This window comes from Planococcus citri, chromosome 4 (genome assembly GCF_950023065.1).
Source record: "Planococcus citri chromosome 4, ihPlaCitr1.1, whole genome shotgun sequence".
Lineage (NCBI taxonomy): Eukaryota > Metazoa > Arthropoda > Insecta > Hemiptera > Pseudococcidae > Planococcus > Planococcus citri.
This window is the reverse complement of record NC_088680.1, coordinates 39611606-39632089: the sequence shown is the minus strand read 5'-3', so window position 1 is coordinate 39632089 and position 20484 is coordinate 39611606. Positions and strand designations below refer to the sequence as shown.

Here is a 20484-nt window from a genome sequence, read left to right as displayed (position 1 = left end):
ATTATCCCATTTCAATTTACTCTCCGAGGTATTTGAATTTTCACATCTATCAAAAATATGAAATAAATCATTTTGAAGAGTTGAAAAAACAATACGTAGGTATTATCAGATAGATAGGTACGTATACTTATTGAGTTGTACTCTTCCATTCTGATTTCCACGATGAAAAAAATTATTATACCTTCAAGCGTAGGTAGACCTGTATTAACTTCATATAATGAACAATATGCCACTCGCATTCAATGCCATTGACTGGAGTGGAAGAAATGCTTCGATGAAATTTCACAAGTTACAGGTATGTAAAATGAAAAATGAAGAAATACCCGAGGTTTCCTATGCTTACCTAATTATACATCATAAATACGCTTAGATTTTCTTGTATTCTATACCTATTCAGGTAGGTCTATAAATAAATGAAAATAAATATAAACTGCACAGAATTGCATTAGGTTAGTAGGTAATTAATAAAAAGTAAATTCCAATTTCCAAATGTAATAACCGTATCGTACAATTTTCATTGGTTTATTTTTCCTATAAGTAAATGAGAGAATAGTTATTTCCTTCGCGCATTTTCATTCGAGATCGCACCTTACTCTCAATAGGCCAAAGCGGTGTTAGAAAATAAGCGGATCTGGTGTGTTTTTAAGTGAAATTTATATGTAAAATCGCATCATGTTGATTCCTGCTGTATTGTTGAATTTAGCCGTCGTTGCGTTGTTTCTTACGACAGTTTCATTTAGTGGATTAATGATATGGCGTGGTAAGATTTACGTAATTATTTTTCTACTATTGCTTGTTTAGTTAGAACTAGATGATTATCGAACAGTCGAAATCAACTTGCATCCGTAGTAAAATAGGTGCGGTATACCTACTTTTTCTAGGTTTCAAATTTAATGCAATGGGTAGGTAATTTATTTTTATTTTTACGACATCGACGCCAATTTGTAAAATTTCAAACCTACCTCACCTCTAGCAAAAGAATCACCCAGAGCTCCGGTTGATACTAGTCGTCGCATGTGTAAATTTTGAAAAATCAATGATCCATCGCGCAATTTTTGTTTAATTCGACACAGAGTTGCCAAATCACCCAATGATTTTTTTGCGATCGCAACGCCGAGTTTATTAACTGTTCAATACTCAGACTGGCTCAATTGTTTTCAGGAAAAACTCGATTTTAAAACATATGTAAGTACTTACACAATTTCATATGTTTATTTAGAGAGCAAGAATCCTCAAAATACAACCACAGTCCGCCCCACAACTAAACCGACACGGCCAGGTCCTACGCCACCGCCAGGGCCTACAATATATCCTCCGACACGGCCGCCAGGTCCTACGCCACCGCCAGGGCCTACAATATATCCTCCGACACGGCCGCCAGGTCCTACACCACCGCCAGGGCCTACAATATATCCTCCGACACGGCCTCCAGGTCCTACACCACCGCCAGGGCCTACAGTAAGTCCTCCACCTCCAGGTCCTACAACGAGTCCACCGTTTCCAACACCGTCTCCACACTATAAACCGTGGTTTCCAGACCCGCAGGAGAAAATAGATCCTGGTAAGAAAAGCACCTTGTACATATATACCTACCAAAAGGTACTTCATTTCTTTTACTATAATGATTTCATTGGTTAACTTTCCGCATTTACCTTCAGAAAAAATATTGAATCGAACAGTCAGAAGAGCGTTGAACCCCTGCAACGATTTTTACTTTTTCGCATGTGGTGAAGAAAAGGTGTCAACTCCAGAAAAGGAGTCAACTCCAAGCATGGAAACCGATGATAATATAGTATTGACGAAAACAATGATTGAAAAAAAATATAATGATATACTCGGTAAACCCGAAACAGCCGAGGACATTGCACCACTGAAGTTGGCCAAACAACTGTATAACCAATGTGATGAAAAAAGTAAGCGATAATTTTATCATGCTCATTCGCATATACCTACTTTCTTCGTATTGCACTTCAAATGAACTTTTTTTTTTTTGGTATCCTACTGGACCTAAAATTTAATTTTTCAAGTTGACGTCATTTAAATTCAAATTTGAAGATCATATAAAAATGATATTACCAACTTACCATCTTGCAAGAAACGTACCTTTCTACAATAAAAAAATGTAGGAAAAGTGCACTTTCCTCCCTTTTTCTATTTGAGCTAGAATATTGCTGCCTTAAATTTTGAAGATACCGAAAATTAGCAGAGGACCTTCTTGTAGGAAATTGTATTCCTTATGAAAAAAGTTTTTTTGTACATTTTCGGTAACCTCAAAACTGATACAGTTGAATTGAGGAGTTCATTGCAAAAATAGCCCTTGTCACATGACTCATGACCTCTTAGAACCTGTGCAATTCCCAAGCTCTCCCTTGAGCATACCCAGTATCCTGAATGTAAACTCTCTAAAGCAATTTTTCAATGAGCTCCTCAATTGATTTGAATATTTTGAAACAAAGATGCAAAACTTTTTTTAAAAACTGATGTATGTACCTTCTCCAGTTTTGAAGACCCGAAAAAATGTGTGAAGAAAAATTTTTTATAGGAATTTGAATTTTTACTACCTCAAGAATAAGATCATTTGTACATTTTCTGCGTACCTATTCATCATTGAAGAAGATATGCTAGCTTATAAAGAAAATGATGAAAAAGCTAGTATACTTACTTTTCCTCACAATGAAACCTTTCTTACAACTCATTCTAACCGAGCTGAAATTTGGCTCACTGAAGGGGCTAGCTAAGTTATTCAAGATTTCAGAATCAAATTTTCCACTGTCGAAGTTAATTTACCTACAAATTTTTAGCAAATTTTTGTAAGGTAAGTGCAGGTAATTGCGCCACGTTGGAAATTACACCACTAGCACAGTTCTCATGGTAAATGGGTACATGGCACTGTGCGATGATTTTTAGGTGATTGTACTGTTAAAGCCAAGGTAGAAGAACCAAAAATTTCACCGGACTGGGTAATTTTCTGATCTGTGACTCGCTTTTTCATAAAATTTGATGCCAAAAAAATTGTCATGTTAAATTAACCACTGTTTGGATAAGTACTGTAATTTGTAATAAGGGTGAAACAACGGTGGCGTAGTGGGATGAGACACGGCTTTTTGAACAAGAAGTCGTGGGTTTGAATCTCGCTAGAGACGCAAGCATTAATGTGTAATGTATCCATTGTCGTGCATTTAACATCTATTACACATTAAGCTCCGCTGCTCCGAGCACCAGAACAGCAGAGGCAACAGAAATGCGCGCAATCAGTTGGCAGTATTCTAAAGCTATAACTGGTTTGAGCACCTATAGGTAGCAGTGATTACTGAATTCAGGGTTGTAAAAACCTGGCTAGCAATGTAGGTATCAGCTACTTTGTAGATAGTGTAGAAAACAATGGGAAACTACAACGTGAAAGCTCAAAAGAAACGTCGATTCCCCAGAATATTCACTGTGGCATAGGCACATTCGCCTCACCCTGTTAGGGTACCACTGAAATGTGATTTCCAATGTCCTGTAAAGGACATGGAACCACGACAACAACAACGATGTTTCCTGTAGTAAATTTAATGCCGATTTCAATGCAATAAGCATTGTTTTGTTATTTCTCAATGTAAGTGTCGAAATGTTGGAAAATATACAAAAGTACTGATGTTGAAAATCGGGCCACTTTAACAAAACTCCTTCAGGACTTTCACATATTTGTTTAAAATGCTAAGAAATAATTTTTAGCGATGTTTTTATTAATTTTAAATATTTTTTTGGTGGGGTGGGGGGAGAGTGGCGGAATTACCTGCATATGTTGATGATTATGCCACTTTGGTGAATAATTTTCAGAAATGGTGGGGCAGGATAGGGGGAGGGGTAATGGGGAAAATTTTTTTAAGGGAAAGGTAGCCAATGAGATGCCCAAAATGCCAAATGATTTTTACCAATGTTTTCATCGATTATAATGGTTTTTTGGGGTGGTGGCATAATTACTTGCATGAGTTGCATGTGTTGATAATTACACCACTTTTGTGAATTATTTTCAAAAGGAGATGGGCGGTATTGGGGGAGGGGTAAGAAATTTTTTTTGTGAAAGGTAGCCAATAAGATGTACTTTGAGGTGGTTCATTCACATTTTTACCAAAGATGCATTTTAACCCTACTAAATGACGTCAAACCTTAGCGTGGCATAATTACCTGCACTTACCTAAATGGCGGAAATGGTCTAACTATGTAATTGTTATCTCAATTTTCCACAATGAGAGTAAGTAGGTGATGTAGAATGAGGAAATTAAGTTGATTTTTAAAATAATACATATATCTTGTTCGACTCGAGACAGTTTGAGCTTCACGTTGGTCTTAGTGGTTACACAGGCCAAAATAATCTACATGTAGGTACATACCTATATCATGTATTTTGGAACTCCTGTACTTATATGTTTTACACTTAATCGTACAATTCCAATGTTTGAAACTGTATTTGACAGAGCCCGGCGACTCCAATGAACTTCAAGAACTGATTACAAAATTTGAAAGACTTCGCATCTTAGCAGATAGTAAAGCTGTACTGAAAAGTTTTTATGAAACTGCACTCGATAATGGATATCTTCCGAAATCTTTGTTCATAATCGATATGGTCACAGACAAGGAATCTAACAGATATGTATATGTAAGCATCTAGTCCTATACCTAACCTACTTGTAACTGGTCTCATAGTAGTACATATTTAGTCAATATTGTTCCCCTTAAAAATGGGTACTGAACATTACAAGTATTTTTCAATGAAACAAATTTAGATCTACGAGTATTTTCATTTGACCTAGATAAGAAAACCGTCACCTGAGAGCAATTTTTACGGTTGGCCTTTGGATACTACATCATTACGCGTAGATACGAAAGAATTAGAAAACGCGTTGAAAAAAGAAAAAAATGCAGCAAATTATGAAAAATACATTCAACCCGGATACGAAACAGAAGAAAAAGATATTGCAAACGTACGTAATACTCACTCACTTACTCACAATCGGTGATAATTTTAAATTCTAAACTGATTTCCATTCATCAGGTTTACAGCAGTGAATTTGAACCGGAACCATATGAAGCTACGATTCAAACATTTGGAATTACGGTGGATGGTTTTCCATTGGTAGACATAATTCGCAAAACTTTTTCACCGTCGTTGATTAATGATGATCAAATAATCAGGGTGGAATGTTTGGCATGCCTGAGGAATGTACTGGCCATGAGCGTTGTAAATAATAAAGAGTGAGTTTATACGCTCATAACTATGATACGATGAAGAGATTTTTCCACAAATCAGGTTTATTGCTATTATGGCTTACAGATCACTTCTGACGTACTTGATACGGCACGCGTTGGCAGATAATTTATTGGATACTTCAGAACAGGCAGTTGAGGATTGGATTAAAGAACGATTTGGTACAACTGAACCCATTAAACGTTATAAGGCTTTGTTTTGTTCTTCAAAAACAGTCAGGTGATTCGCATATATATCTATAAAACCAGCCTCTGATTCCTATAGTTGATGATGTGTAAATACCTATCATCATCATCATCATCATCATCATCATAACGATTTGAAGCAAATTCTTAAAACTTGTATGTTTCTATGAGAAAACACGCTCTCATGTTTTCATTCTTTTCCTCAAAGAGGCTGAAACTACCTGCACTGCTTACGTTCAATAGTGCTACACTGTCCCATATCCAAAAGTAATATCAACACTCTGTGAAATGTTGAAAAGATTTCATTGTTGATAAATTTATTTATTACCAACTATGTACCTTCAATTCATAAGTATGTACGTAGGTACCAACTTAATTTCCTCTTTATCAGTGAGAAACAATTTTATACCATCCTGTAATGAATATTGGGTGGGTATACTTACCTATCTAAAAAATATTTACAGGTTGGTCAAAAACCCACCATTTGTAGTACCTAAATCTCTTTCTTTGACGACCCATCGTTATCTTTTCGCAAGGGGCACCTACAAAACTGAGAAATTCTCTTGGTGACTTTATACATAGTATGAAGGTCTCCACTGAATTTGGTCTAAAATCTTCTCCATTTTTTTTTTTCGTGATCCACATGATAAATAACTAAGTTGATAAGTTTTGAAAATTAATATTCAACTTTTTTACTTTAAATGTCGTTATTTCTGAAACGTTTTCATTTTATTTCAGCTTATTCAAAAAAGCGATGGATTATGCATACATTAAAAACTATGTCGATCCAAAAAAGAACGCTCTCATAGATGAAATTGTCCAATTCTCAAAAACTTCATTGAAAAATCTCGTACAGACATCATCAGGCCTGGAAGAGCCGAAAAAGTAAGTAGGTATAGGCAATGTATAACTACAGGGTTACTTTTTTTTTTGTACCTAGCAGACACTGGGGTCTTACCGTAGAATGGCTTATTAACCTACGGTTACACTCAGATTAGATACTTACACCTATACAATTGATCCTGTTTAATTGTGCCATTTTTCAAGTCACAAAATGGGTACCTAATTAAAATGAAAAAAAATTATCTGTTTTTTCAATAAGCTAGATATCTATAGTAGGTATAGGTACTTATACAGCTACAAGCAAAAAAAGTTCACCAGGCTCTCATTCGGCCACAATTATATCTAGGACGTTTTTTTTTTTTAATAGAAAGCCCTCGACGAGTCCTTGATGCAAAAAATATAGCGAAGCCCAAATTTGGGAGAAAGAGGGGTAAAATCAACATAAAAAATTTTGGAAATACGTTTTCTTCCAAATTGCATTTTGAACTGAATCCCAAAATTTGAACCGGTTTGGTCCCATACAGGAGGATGATATGCCCCAAAAACCAATTTTTGGGCCCCCTCCTCTAAATTTATGAAAACTGGACCGATTTTGCTCATTTTTGTTTTAAAATCTTCCTTATGACCTGTTGTCGTCGTCGTCGTGTAGTCGCGCTCCTTTACAGGAGATAGCGTATACTATACTTCCATCTACAGTGGAACCACAATAAGTGCAACCTCAATAAGTGAAAATTCACGTTAAGTGCAACCAAAATTAATCCCCAGTCCCTACAGTCGATTTACCATGTAAATTTACCTCCATAACTGCAACAGTACCTCCATAAGTGCAATGAATTTGGCGAATTTTTTTGTGAAAATCATCCAAACTAAAGTAAAAATTTGAAAAATATAGTAAAAAATGTAGAAAATATTCAAAAAATTCTCCAACATTATCACTAAAATTAAACAATGTCCAAAAAAAATTGTGTAAAATTGAAAAATGGGTAAAATTGGCATAAAATGGATGTAGGTAAGGTACCTAATGAGGAGGTACCTACATGTTGCGTAATTTATTCACCTTAATAAGTGCAAATTGCGAAAAAATAACCTTGCTTAGTGCAAACCCTTTTAAGTGAAAAACTCAATAAGTGCACTAATTTTTCCAGTCCCTTGAGTTTGCACTTATCGCGGTTTCACTGTATATCAGCCGGTTTCTAGCATATCTGATAGTTTCTTTCAGGGTCTTACAGGGAGAGTTGGCTGGTGAGTTTGTTGTTAGCATCTCCGATCGTTTCCTCCCTCTTGTAGTTCTTCCTTGAATTTTCCCCTGTACCTCTAGCATGAAAATAACGTTTTCTCGTATTTTATGAGCTAGATACTTTAGCTTCCTATTCTTATATCTTCTACTACGACTTTCCGCTCCTCTCCTATTCTTGCTAATACTTCCTGGTTGGTAATGAAGTCCTTCCATGAGATCCCTAGTAGCCTTCGATAGCACCACATCTCAAAAGCTGATATTTTCTTCTTGCATTCTGCACTCATGGTCCATGTTTCACAGGAGTACTTCAGAACGGTCCATACGTAGCATCGCATAATTCTCTTCCTCAGAGCTAGACTCATCGTTCAATTTCCCAGCACATTGGCTAGGTTGTTAAAGGCGCTTTTTGCCATTCCAATCCGTGATTTAATTTCTTTATGATCTCTACCATCATTATTTATCAGCGCTCCAAGGTATCTGAATTGATTTACATTTTCAATTTCTTGAGTTCCAATGTTGATTTTGACCTCCTTGAAGTCTCCTTTTGTAAATCTCATCACCTTGGTCTTGCCTGCATTTATTTTCATTCCATATTTTAATCCAGCACTGTTGATTTGGTTGATCATTTTCTGCATTTGCGATTCTGCGCCTCTGTTTCAGCAAGGATCACTTTGTCTTCTGTGTAACTTATTTCATTTATTCTCTTGCCGTTGATCTTGAATCCCATTTGTTTTATTCGCGCTTCTCTCATTATTTCTTCTGTGTACACGTTGAACAGCCTAGGTGAGAGGGGGCATCCTTGTCTCACACCTCTCTTTATACCACATCCATTCTCCGAGTACTCAGTTCCAAACTTGATGTTTGCGCTCTGCTCCCAGTACAAGTTCTTGATTATCCGCAGGTCTTTGTCATCAATATTGTATTTCTTCAGGATCTCCAGCATCCTCTCATGGTTGACACGATCAAATGCTTTTTTATAATCGACGAAGCAAGCAATAATTTCCCTGTTTGCATTCAATGCTCTTTGGATGATCACTTTCAGCAGGGCGATTGCATCTCTCGTCCCTTTTTTTGCTACAAAGCCATATTGTGTTTCGCTTAGATTTTCATCTATCTTCTTTTCAATTCTGGCATTTATGATGGATAGTAGTAGCTTTAGAGCATGGCTCATTAATGCAATGGTTCTATATTCAGAGCATTTTTGCGAGTTGTTTTTCTTTGGTATTGGTACAAAATTTACTGCTTTGAAGTCCTTAGGCAGCGTGCCTTCATCGTATATCTCATTTATAATCTTCAGCAGCTCCTTTTCGTACTCAGTGAAACATTTTGAATTCAAAAATTTTTAGTTTATATACTTAAGCATGAAAAATTAAAAAAGCATTATTTTGAACAATCATAACTTTGAACTTTAATTTCTCAGCTGAATATTTCCAATTTGCTAAGCATTTTATAATAGTAGGTAAACAAAAAATCCAACTTATACTTCTCAGTCAAGTATTTCTCTTTTTAATTATTCATTTTGCTTAGTAATAGTTGTAAGGAGAGGGTCTTGGAGGCAACCTTGAAAAAGCGAGCTCTGAGGGAGAAAAGGGAGAGCGAAAGGGGGGTTTGGGGGCGCAGCCCCCAAGAGCGAGTCCTGAGGGTGATGCCCGAGGAACGAGTACGGGGGTTGAGCCGCGAGCGGCCCCCTAGTAATTACATACGTATAAACTTGTGCATTTGCACATGAAAAGATTCATAAAGTACCTATGATTAATTTTAGGGAAAAATTCAATAAAATCATAGAGACCTTCAAAGTCTATACACCTCTTCACGGAGACCTAAACATTTCAAAAGACGTAACAGATTACTATTCTGGCGTAAGTAGATATTATGTTATCTTTGTTTTCACATGAATGAATGATTCATGCCACTATTAATTTACATTATTGAACCGTTTTTTTTTTCAAATTTTCGACCTGCTATTAATATGTAATTGTTTTGATTTTCACATTACAGTTACAGCTGGATGCAGCGTCTTACTGCAAATCATTAGAAATCGTTAGGAAATTTGTGATGGATCGTGCCGCAAAAAGATTCCGGTTAATAGATGGCTTCAATGTACCAATACAGGCATACAAATTTATGTTTGGAGAAAAATTTATGCGCTATGATAGAGACGTAAATTCCGCTTGTAAGTCGTTTCATTGATATTGTATGTCAAAATACGGCCACTTGAGTACCTATACATGTATTTTTACCTACTCTTAGATAGGTACTTGTAAAAGATGCCTATCTAATCTCTAACGTCGGGGGAGTTTAAAATGCTGATGCACCTGTGTGTGAAACAAAACGACCAGAGCATGTCCAAGTACCTATACTCCTTTATTTACTTTTCATTTTTACAGACTTGTCGGTGAATGCTTTGCAAGATATGTTTTTATCACCGGACAGATCAGCGTTTTTGAATTTTGGAGGTTTTGGATCAATCATTGGATATGCATTATCTCAATCTGTCATTAGCAAGGTAGGTATAACTAAATGCAGAACTACAACTATTTTGTTTTAAGTAGCACGTCATTTCATTTGAGTAGGTATCATAGGTGCTTGTAACTACCTAACGTAAGATGGGTACCTACTTATAATTGTAATGCTTGGTTGATTCTGTCACAGGTTATCAAAGAGGCAGATAAGAAGAATCTCGTACAATCAGTTTATTTGGGTATTCCTGCGGATGCGGCTGGGAATAAAGATAATTTTACAGAATGTTACGTAAACGCCTACAAGAAACACAGCTATCCGGTAAATCACATATGTTCGAAATAGATTCTTGAAAATGTTACGTCATTATAAATTTGCTTACCTACTATGGTTCACTTTACAGTCCGCGAATGAAACCGATATGCTGAATAAAAAGCAGGAAAAAGCAATCGTATACGAAAGTGACGGCGTACAAGTCGCGTATTTTGCGTACAAGGACTTTCTTGGAGCCAAAAATGACACAGTTTTACCTTCGTTTGTAAATTTTACGGATGGCGCCATGTTTTATATTAGTTATGCAAATATGGCACGCGCTAGAGATCCACTACTAATCAAAGAAGAAGATTACATCCGAGCATATGCTAAAGTAAACGTAATGGCTAAAACCAGCAAGGAATTTGATCGTGAATTTAAATGTGACGGCATTGCGATCGATAAATGTAATGTTTGGTTAAAAGGGAGTTCAAAAAAGGCTAAATTAAGAGAACATTTCGACCTTTTTATGCGATAAAAGATGATTCTGTAATAAGAAATGCTATACCTACTTATTTCCTCTCGATTAATGGCCAGCTGATACTAAGAAATCTTGTAGATTTAGTTTCATGTTAAACACCACCGCCATTAGATATGTGATATGGATTACATAAGGTATTCTGCTTGTGTTTTTCAACGTTCCATCTTTCTTCTTGTTTTATTTGTGAGTAATATTGGAACTACATATGTAAATGCATTGAGGTTTTTTTGAAATGTGTTCTTCACTCTTTTCTATGTGTTTTTTCATCTTCTTTGAATAAACTGTTTTCGAGTATCTGTGTGTTGTAAGTATGTAATTTTAATGTTTCTTATTGGGAGATGAAACTCAACTTTTCTGAAATGTTCCTATGTATAGACTGGAACTGGAAATTGACAGAGAAAGGGCACAAGTTTCAAAAATTCGACATTTCTGTTCTAATCTCTTGGAATAACTTTTTCAGATGGACAGAAAATGTGCTTTTTACATAAGTAATAACCTATGGACAAAATTAAATGACTTCTTGATATTACGTGATTAAATTTCCTACGTATCTTTAAAACTTCAAGAGCCACAGCCAATAAATACCTAATTGGAATTTTGAGAGCATGTAGGCTTACAGGTTAACTGCAGTCCAACCAATTGACAAAAAAGCTTTAAAAATCAAATTTGGGTTTCATCTTCGCATCCACCAAATTTTCAGTTTGATTATTGCAGATATGGATCTAGAATGCAACTCTTCTTACATAGGTACTTATTACACAAAACTCGGATATATTTTTACTGAATACTCAACGTCAAGCAGTCTTTGCTGCTCATTTGGGTTTGCTAAAACTACATACAAATATTTGGTGGAAAGGAAGAGTGGAAATTAAAGACCATATTGTAATTTGAACTCTAAAATTCTTAAAAAATTGAAATGCATTTTTTCAGGTAGGTACCTAGGTAGTGTTCAGTTGGTAATTTTTTTTATATTGTTATTATTATCTATTTTATTTCATGAGCCATATTCAGAGACTCAGGCTAGAAGATCCATCTTATGATAAACATAAAATTAGGATACCTACATTATGTAAATGAAGTTATGTATAATCAATATAGTGAAATGGGCTATCTGGATTTAAAATTTTTTTAATCTAATTTTATGGAAAGCAGAAATTTAATGACATCATCTGTATGAGTAGGGTCATCAGAAAGAAATCCTACTTCAAAATTTCCAAAAAAGTAAAATTTGAAAAAGAAATGGTCAGGAAAAATGTACTTTTTTTTCATCTTCCCTCTCTTGTTCGCCAAAAGTGGAAAAGAACACAGAAAATTGAAAATAGGTACTTACATAAATGACTGTTTTAAAAAGTTGAGAAACTTTTTTTTTAATTGAAAAAAAAGTTGATGATGAGTTTTAATTTATTTAACGAGAGTTGGTTCGAATATAAAAAATTGGCGCGTTTTCTCAGCAGAAAACACTAGAATAAAAAATTTCTCTAAAAATGACAAAAAAAAACTTAGGAAAATGATAAAAGATGAAAATTTTAAACAATAAGAATGTGAGCCATATTGTTATCATTTTGTGAGAGAAGAAAGTCAAAATCAAGGAACAATGCCAGCATCCATTCTCAAAAAAAATTTTGTTTCAGAGTTTTCTATAAATTGATAAAATTAAATTTCAAAAACGAAAATGAGCACAATGTTCAAAGCAGAAATACCCACTTGGTTTTCTGAAATTTCCCCTTCACAAAATAGGCTATTGATTCATTCAAATCATGAATCTCAAACATTCATAAAATCTAAAAACTCCTCATCTGGAATATTCAAAAAAGGAGTAGACGTTACAGGTACTCAAATAAATATCTATATAAGTATATACCTATCCGAAGTAGAGAGTTTGATGACAAATTTTTCTGCATTTCATACCTACTGAGATACGGAAGGTCTATAAATAAATGAAAATATATACCTAAACTATGCAGAATTGTAGTGGGTAATTAATAAATGATAAATGAATTCCGGAATGTTTCACAAGTTATGTGTACCTACAATATTATACCTAGTATATTTACGTAAAAATCAAATAATCTCTCTACAACGACTATTTATACCAACACGAAGTATACATACGGAGTTTGACGACAAATTTTTCTGCATTCTATACCCACGTATTAAGAAAGGTCTATAAATAAATGAACATAAATATAAGCTGCGCAGAATTGCATCAGGTAAAAAATAAATTCCAATTTTCAAACATATAACCGTATTGTGCAATTTTCATTGGTTTACTTATTTTGCCTATAAATTAATACAAAAATAAATAGTCTTTTTCTCCGCACATTTTCATTGGAGATTGTATCATTGCTAATCTACTACAGAAACGTGTTAGAAAATAAGCGGAGCAGATGTGTTTTAGGTATCTAGATCTACCAGTGAAATTTATAAAATCGCACCATGCTGATTCCTGCATTTTTACTGAATCTGGCGGTCGTCACGTTGTTTTTTACAATAGTTTCATTTGGTGCATTAATTATATGGCGAGGTAAGATTAACGTGATTAGGTACATATTTTTCTATTGTTGATTATTTAGAATTTTGAATGTGGAACAGTTGAACTCGACTTGCATCGCTAGAAGAACTGTGGTAGGGATAGGGAAGTATATTTTTTCCAGACCACACTTATTTATAATTGTTGTAAAGCGATTATGAATGTACATATTCTATGCAGTGGGTACTTTATTTTATTTTTACAACACCAACGCCGTTCCGTGAAATTTCAAATGCATCTAGCTCTAGTAAAAAAAAAAGTGTCATCAAGACCTCTCAGTGACATCATTCTTCATTGCTTCACCAAAACACATGTTAATTATTTCGAAAAATTGATGATCTATGGTGCAATTTTTGTTTAAGTCGAATTCGAATCGCCTAATGAATGTTTTGGCGACACAGTTATCAACTGTGCGATATTCAGACTGGCTCAAGTCAGTTGTTTGCATGAAAAACTTGATTTTAAAATGTGTGTATACGGACTTTCATATGTATGTTTAGAGAACAAACATTCTCATGATATCACTACAGTCCGCCCTACAACAACCAGTACTACGAAACCGACAGGGCCTACAATGAGTGCCTCAACATCACCAGGGCCGACAGTGATCCCTCCGACAACGCCAGGACCGACAATGAGTGCTTCAACACCGCCGGGGACTACAACGACTGCTTCGACACCACCAGGGCCTACTACACCGCCAGGTCCTACAACACCTCCTGGGCCTACGACACTACCAGGTCCTACAACTCCACCAGGGCCAACTACACCGCCAGGTCCTACAACACCTCCTGGGCCTACGACACCTCCAGGGCCTACAACTCCACCTGGGCCTACTACACCGCCAGGGCCCACAACACCGCCAGGGCCCACAACACCGCCAGGACCTACCACACCACCAGGGCCTACAACACCCAGTACAGCGCCACCAAACATTACAACGACGCCTCCTACGGACCCTACAGAAGAACCAAAACGTAGACAAGTATGTTACACTGAAGCTTGCCTCATGGCTGGTAAGTGTAGCACCTCGTAGGTACCTACTCACCCACTTACTTCATTCCTTCCCGAATTATTGTATTGGTCAAATTTTCGCATTCATCTTCAGATGAAGAATTGAAACGAAAAGTCTTGCCAATTTTGGATCCCTGCAATGATTTTTACCAATTTTCATGCGGAAGAATGGAATCAGAGAATGATATAGCTTTGACAAAAATGATTATTGATGAAAGATACAATAAAATACTTGAGAAATCGCAACCAGACGATATCGAACCAGTGAAGATGGCCAAACAACTGTATCAGAATTGCGTTGACGGAGGTAAGAGATTGAGCCAAGTAATGATAACACCAGGTAATAGTAAATTTGTGCTGGAGGTGTAACTGGTCTTGACTTTTGAGGTGTTTATAAAGGTGCAAAAATTAGATTTGTAAATTTTTTCTCGTTTGTTGAGTTATATATAAAATAAGTGCTGAGCAGAAAAATAAGTTGTTTTTCAAGAACCACAGAAAAAAAAACATCAATTCTAATATTTGAAACTATGTTTGGCAGGACCCGCTCACCCCTTTGGAATTAAAGATGTGCTAGCAATTGTCAGAGCATTAAGTAAGATAACAGACACTAGTTCCTTATTGAATCGTTATTATGAAATAGCGTTTGATTTAGGATATCTTCCGAGATCTTTATTCATAATCGATGTGATTCAGTACCCTCGCAAAAGAGATGCAAAAATTATATTTGTGAGTATAATGTAGGTAGGTACTTAGACCTAGCTACTTATTATGCGTGTCTCATATGAATTTAGTCAGTATTGTCCCCCCTTGTGTGTAAAATGCTGAACAGTTTTTCCAATCATCCCAATTCAGGTCTAATTAATTTGCATTCAATCTAGATAAGAAAACCATCACCTTCGAGACGTTTCTACGCATGGCCATTGGATACTACATCAATGGATATAAAATATTTAACAGAGTGGGTGAAAAAGTACGAATTAGCCTCCTATGAGCAATTCATTTACTCCAACGAATCCGAATCGCAAGAAAAAGAAATTGAAGAAGTACTTTGAGCAATAAATATCTAGGTACCTATCTTGTACTCACGTACAATGGGCAATGATTTTCAATTCCGAACAAATTTTTGTACAACAGGCTTATGCTAAGAAAGTAGGAGATGTTGAAGAGAAACCAATTGTAATAACGCTTAGAATGTTAGCATCTGCGGCAGAACAAATTCCTTGGGAAGATATTATTCGTACAGTTTTCAAGCCGACGTTTATTCCTCCTGATTTACCAGTCGTGGTAGAATGTCTCTCATGTTTGCTCAAAGTATCGACATCGAAAGTTTTGTCCAATGCATGGTGAGTTATTAATACGTTGGATATGGGATGGAGAGATTTTTCCTCGTGTTAGATTTATTGCTAATGTGGTTTACAGGTCACTTCAAGCGTACTTGGTACGGCACGGGTTTGCCGATCATATATTGGATAGTTCAGAAAAGGGAACTGATTATTGGTTTAGAGACCAAGCTGAAAAAACTGGACTCAATGAACGTTTCAAAAAATTGTTTTGTACTTCAAAAATAGTCAGGTGATTTGCATAAATATCTGCAAAACCAGCCCCTGCTTCATAAAGTTGTGTATGAACTTCCAAGTAGAGCTTTAAAAGTAGTCTTGGATTTTGATGACAATGGCTGAGGATGAAGCAGAATCCAAATCATCTTCTGGAACTATGCTATTTTTGCCAAAACAGATTGGGTGGGGGTTACAGTGAAAAAAATTCAATTTTTAATAAATCCGCTCTTGAAGACCTATATCACCCCTCCAGGGTCACCTCCGACAACAAAAAATCTCTGGGTGACTTTCAATTCAAAATGAAGGTCTTCACTGAATTTGGTCAAAATCTTCCAACACTTTCTGAAACATTTTCGTTTTATTTCACAGTTTATTCAAAAAAGCAATGGATCACGAATACGCTAAAAAATATCTTGATGGAAGAAAGAAAGCCCCCTTAAATGAAATGATCATTCAGCTAAGAACTTCTTTAAAAAATCTTATAACAGGAGCAAAACATTTGGATGTGACGGTAAAGTAAGTAATTAGTTACTATGGACTGGAGCATACCTTCGAATGGTGTAATATTAACCCACAGTCAGACTTTCTCTCCATTTACGTGCAAATAAAAACCTACAATTTGTTCTGTTTAGTTGTATGTAGGTAGTAGGTACCTGTATGCAAATTTTAGCATTTTCTCGAGCACCTATGCAAAATTCACGATGTGTGATTGATTTTAGGAGAAATTACCTCAAAAAATTGGATTCCTTGAGATTCTATACGCCTCTTAACGAAGCCATTACAGACAAAAATATCATAGAAAAATACTACTCTGGCGTAAGTACCTAGGTATCAAGTTATCTTGCTTTCACATGTACGTAGGTACCTATGGTATTTTACATTATTGAATCGATTTCTTTGATACCTATAGATAAGTACAGTAAAAGCCGCTTATTATTATAACGGGTAATGTTATAAATCGCTTAATGTTATTAAAATGGTCCGGTCCCGATCTTTTATACCTCATTACATTCAAATTCCATCAGTTATTGTAATAAGAGCATCGGATAATGTTATAATTTTTAACTGATTTTAATGCATTTTTTCACATTTTTATATAATTTTACAATGTTTTCAACACTTTTTCAACCAGTTTTCATCTAATTTTTCTGAAATTTCAGACTTTTTTTTTATTAAGATCATTTTTAATACTTTTTTCATAACTTTTCCAAGTTTGAACCTATTTTTAACACTTTTACTCGCAATTTCCGCAAAATTCTAGTTCAATGACTGTATATTTAGTAAAAAATTGATCATGTACAAACTTTTGAAAAAAAATGCATTTTTTTCCCAATCGGTTTGTGTTATAAGTCGCTTAATGTTATTAAATTGGGCTGGTACAAACGTTATAACATTAAGCGGCTTTTACTGTATTTGACCTCCTAGTGTAACCTTAATAATTTTGTGATGAGCAGATATGCCCTGACTGCCGTAGGTGGTCACTATTGTAACTATTCCTATAGTGGTACTTCATATAATAACTGGTTTAGAGGTAGCGGGGAAAGGTTACGTACGTAAATTACCGCGATCCTGGGTCTGGACCAGGATGGCGAAAAATATCATCTTCACTACCTGTGCAAGATCTCGAGCTCTCGGTACAGTGGTCAACTGTCTAGACTTTATTAGGCTTATGGCCTCTTTGCATTTCAACCCTAAGTATTACCCGCTTGTTCGGTGTGAATTTGTGTCAATTAACATAAAACGTTTGAGATTCAATGAATTAGTGCGTTTTATGGTATTTTGGATCATCTCTCATTCGTCGACCATGAGAGTATGTACCCAGTCTCAATGTGTATTACGAGATGATGGATACAGAATCGTCGTAGGTAACGGACCCCTTAATTGGAGACGATTAACGCGAATAGTTGGGTATGAGTTGGAACACTCTCCACCAATCACATTGTCGATGCTTTTATTGCTAACAATGTAGAAGCGTCTTGTAAGTAGAGATACCCATTTCATATATTTTAGATATATCACCTACTTACGAGCAGAGTAAGGATTAATATTTATGATTAGATAAAGTTAATCTGACCTGAATATTGAACGTAATTCTCATGTATGCCAGGATTAAACACCCTGAGTAAATTCGTCCCTCGCTTAACGTAATCTAGAGCTAATCATCTATTTTATGATGCTATATTAATTCACTTTGTGTATTTAGAATTAATATCTTATGACATTCACGACGTATTATACAGTGCATTGATATTTATTTCATCAATAAATCTCTATAGTATTGTTGTCTCGTAACTAATTTAATTGGTTATGGAGTTCAGAAAAAATCAAGTATGTAGAGTGAACCAAAGGTAATCATGGTTGCATAGTAATATGTAATCAGGTGTAGGAGATTTCTCACCCCTTAGGAAAGTATTTCATGCTATTATTCTCTAAATCAAACTATCTCAGAATTCCTCCTATTACCTAATAATTCCATATATCACTTTATCAATTTTTATTTTCATATTGCAGTTACAACTGGATGAGACTTATCCCCAGTCACTGAAAAAAGTTAGGAAACATGTGATCGAAAATACCGCCAAAGAATTATTCCAAAACATCCCTATAACAATATCGGCGCCCCAGTATATATTTGGAGAGAGATTTATGCACTACGATGGAAATTTGAATTTCATTTGTAAGTCATTTCATTGGTGCCTGTATAAATATTTTCACTTGGATACTAGTAAAGAATACCAACATTTATATGAAGTCTAAAAATCAGCCAAGATTTAAAATTCTGATGCATCTGCGACCGTACTCAACGATTTCTCCACCACGCGTCGCCGTGATACTTGGAAGGTCGCGCTCGGGCGTTACGTTCCAAACTTTGGGGCCCTTGAGGCACGGGTTAAAATCAACTTGGAGGGATGAAACTTTGGGGATCATTTTTTGATACCTAATAGCACATTTTTTAGGTGTGCTGTATTCGAAAATCCAAAATTTTCATTTCATTGTCACCCTAATCTGCGTATAAAAATAGGATGCCATTGTTTAGATATTGCTCCAAATTCAGAATTTTCAAATTTTTCACAGACGTATCCGTTGGTGCTTTGCATGATCTTATTTTCTCAACGGACAGATCAGAGTTTTTGAATTTTGGAGCTTTGGGATCTATCATCGGATATGGGCTGTCTCAATCTGTTAGTAGTAAGGTAGGCAAAGGTATATAGGTGCCTATAGCTGAATGCTGAATCCTACAACACATACCTTCTTTATAACTAAGATGAATAATGCTTGGTTGATTTTGTCAAAGGGTGGTTCATGGGCAAAGGAATACCAGCTCATAGATCCAGTTTCTATGAATACTGCTATTGGTGATAAAAAGCAAGAAGACGAAAGAAGACAATGTTTCATAGATTCCTTTAAGAAAAACAGCAATATGGTAAATTATTCACAATTCACATGTCCCTAACTTGAACTTTGAAGTTAATCATAGATAGTTGAAAATAATACTTCATTATAATTTTGATTTCCTACTATACGGTTCATTTTACAGACAACCAATGAAATTAAGGAAAATGCAATTGTATTCGAAAATGACGGTGTGCAAATCGCGTATAATGCGTATTTGAGTGCTCTGGCCGGCTTGAAAGATCATCAAGATCTACTTTTACCTTCATTTCAAAATTACACTGATGGTGAAATGTTTTATATGAGTTATGCAAGTATGGCATGCTCGAGGGATGCAAAACCAACCGAAGAAGAAGATTACATTCCACCATATACTAAAGTAAACGAAGTGGCCAAAACTAGTATGGATTTTGATCGTGAATTCAAATGCGAAACGATTCCGATGGCGAAATGTAACCTTTGGTTAGAAGTGCCAAACAATGTGGAAAAATGAACTGCATTTTACGACCTTTTATATTAAACCTATTGAGTCGTCTATTCTACGTACTTATATGCGATGAAAGAGGATTCTGATGAGAAATGCTATTACTCATTCTTGCCTCACTGCCAGTTGATCCTAAGAATTATAATTATTTGATTTGTTTTTATGTTTAACACCATTTAATCCTCTCTTTAATGTAAAATAAATGCTCTAGTCCAGAGACGATAATTATTGGTAGGTAACAAGAAAGTGAAAGAAATAATTGTGAAAGCTTAGATTCAGCCAATGAAAATATTTCGACTGATTGAATTTTGTTTGAAAGATTCAAATTAGAAAAGAAAAAGCAGGTAAGTAAATTCAGGCAGAATTCAATCGGAATACTTACTTCATTCTTTTTTATTTGATTAATTTCTCATAAATGCGCATCTATAGTAAGTAGATATGTGGTTTAAAACACCAGTAGGTACAACGTTTGTCAACAAAATTTTCAATCCACCGTCAAATCTTTTCTTTTGGTACCTACAAGTAAAGTTCCATACAACGTTGTTTCTGCTATCATGAACGGGCTGTTGTCCTTTCTACCGACTTTTATAGGTACCATCGTTGGGTAACAGCAGAGCTTTTTCCGCTTCTGTGATAGCTGCTAATTCTATAGTACCTATTAGAAGGCAATATTCAGAAAACTCGTCCTTCCCTGTTGGAATCTACACCCAATTCTATAATAGCATAATTACTCTCTAA

At 35.5% G+C, this 20484-nt stretch overlaps 2 protein-coding genes across 3 annotated transcripts; both read left to right on the top strand.

Moving 5' to 3' along the window:
* Positions 1-468: 468 nt before the first annotated feature.
* Positions 469-11063, top strand: LOC135845543 (neprilysin-1-like). Its single transcript, XM_065364165.1, has 13 exons — positions 469-760; positions 1220-1561; positions 1659-1913; positions 4461-4642; positions 4797-4967; positions 5039-5238; positions 5318-5470; positions 6175-6321; positions 9279-9375; positions 9515-9689; positions 9904-10022; positions 10169-10297; positions 10380-11063. Exons 1-13 carry the CDS (start codon positions 673-675, stop codon positions 10764-10766), a joined length of 2445 nt encoding a protein of 814 aa, XP_065220237.1. The 5' UTR covers positions 469-672; the 3' UTR covers positions 10767-11063.
* Positions 11064-13093: 2030 nt separating this feature from the next.
* LOC135842849 (neprilysin-11-like) lies at positions 13094-19971 on the top strand. 2 transcript variants are annotated; one of them, XM_065360508.1, is made up of 13 exons: positions 13094-13293; positions 13800-14315; positions 14408-14620; positions 14852-15039; positions 15192-15356; positions 15448-15656; positions 15733-15885; positions 16239-16385; positions 16589-16685; positions 18381-18546; positions 18945-19063; positions 19165-19293; positions 19408-19971. In XM_065360508.1, exons 1-13 carry the CDS (start codon positions 13206-13208, stop codon positions 19753-19755), a joined length of 2538 nt encoding a protein of 845 aa, XP_065216580.1. In that variant the 5' UTR covers positions 13094-13205; the 3' UTR covers positions 19756-19971. The 2 variants fall into 2 exon arrangements, with proteins under 2 accessions (XP_065216580.1, XP_065216581.1); XM_065360509.1 differs by lacking the exon at positions 15733-15885.
* The last annotated feature ends 513 nt before the right edge of the window (positions 19972-20484 follow it).

Excerpts from the sequence above, each read along its gene's own strand:
- LOC135845543 (XM_065364165.1), top strand. The coding sequence starts at position 673 with ATGTTGATTCCTGCTGTATTGTTGAATTTAGCCGTCGTTGCGTTGTTT. Across the intron at positions 1,914-4,460 it reads TAACCAATGTGATGAAAAAA|AGCCCGGCGACTCCAATGAA; the intron begins GTAAGCGATAAT and ends TGTATTTGACAG. Across the intron at positions 6,322-9,278 it reads GGCCTGGAAGAGCCGAAAAA|GGAAAAATTCAATAAAATCA; the intron begins GTAAGTAGGTAT and ends GATTAATTTTAG.
- LOC135842849 (XM_065360508.1), top strand. The coding sequence starts at position 13,206 with ATGCTGATTCCTGCATTTTTACTGAATCTGGCGGTCGTCACGTTGTTT. Across the intron at positions 15,657-15,732 it reads AAAGTTTTGTCCAATGCATG|GTCACTTCAAGCGTACTTGG; the intron begins GTGAGTTATTAA and ends TGTGGTTTACAG. Across the intron at positions 16,686-18,380 it reads TAGAAAAATACTACTCTGGC|TTACAACTGGATGAGACTTA; the intron begins GTAAGTACCTAG and ends TTCATATTGCAG.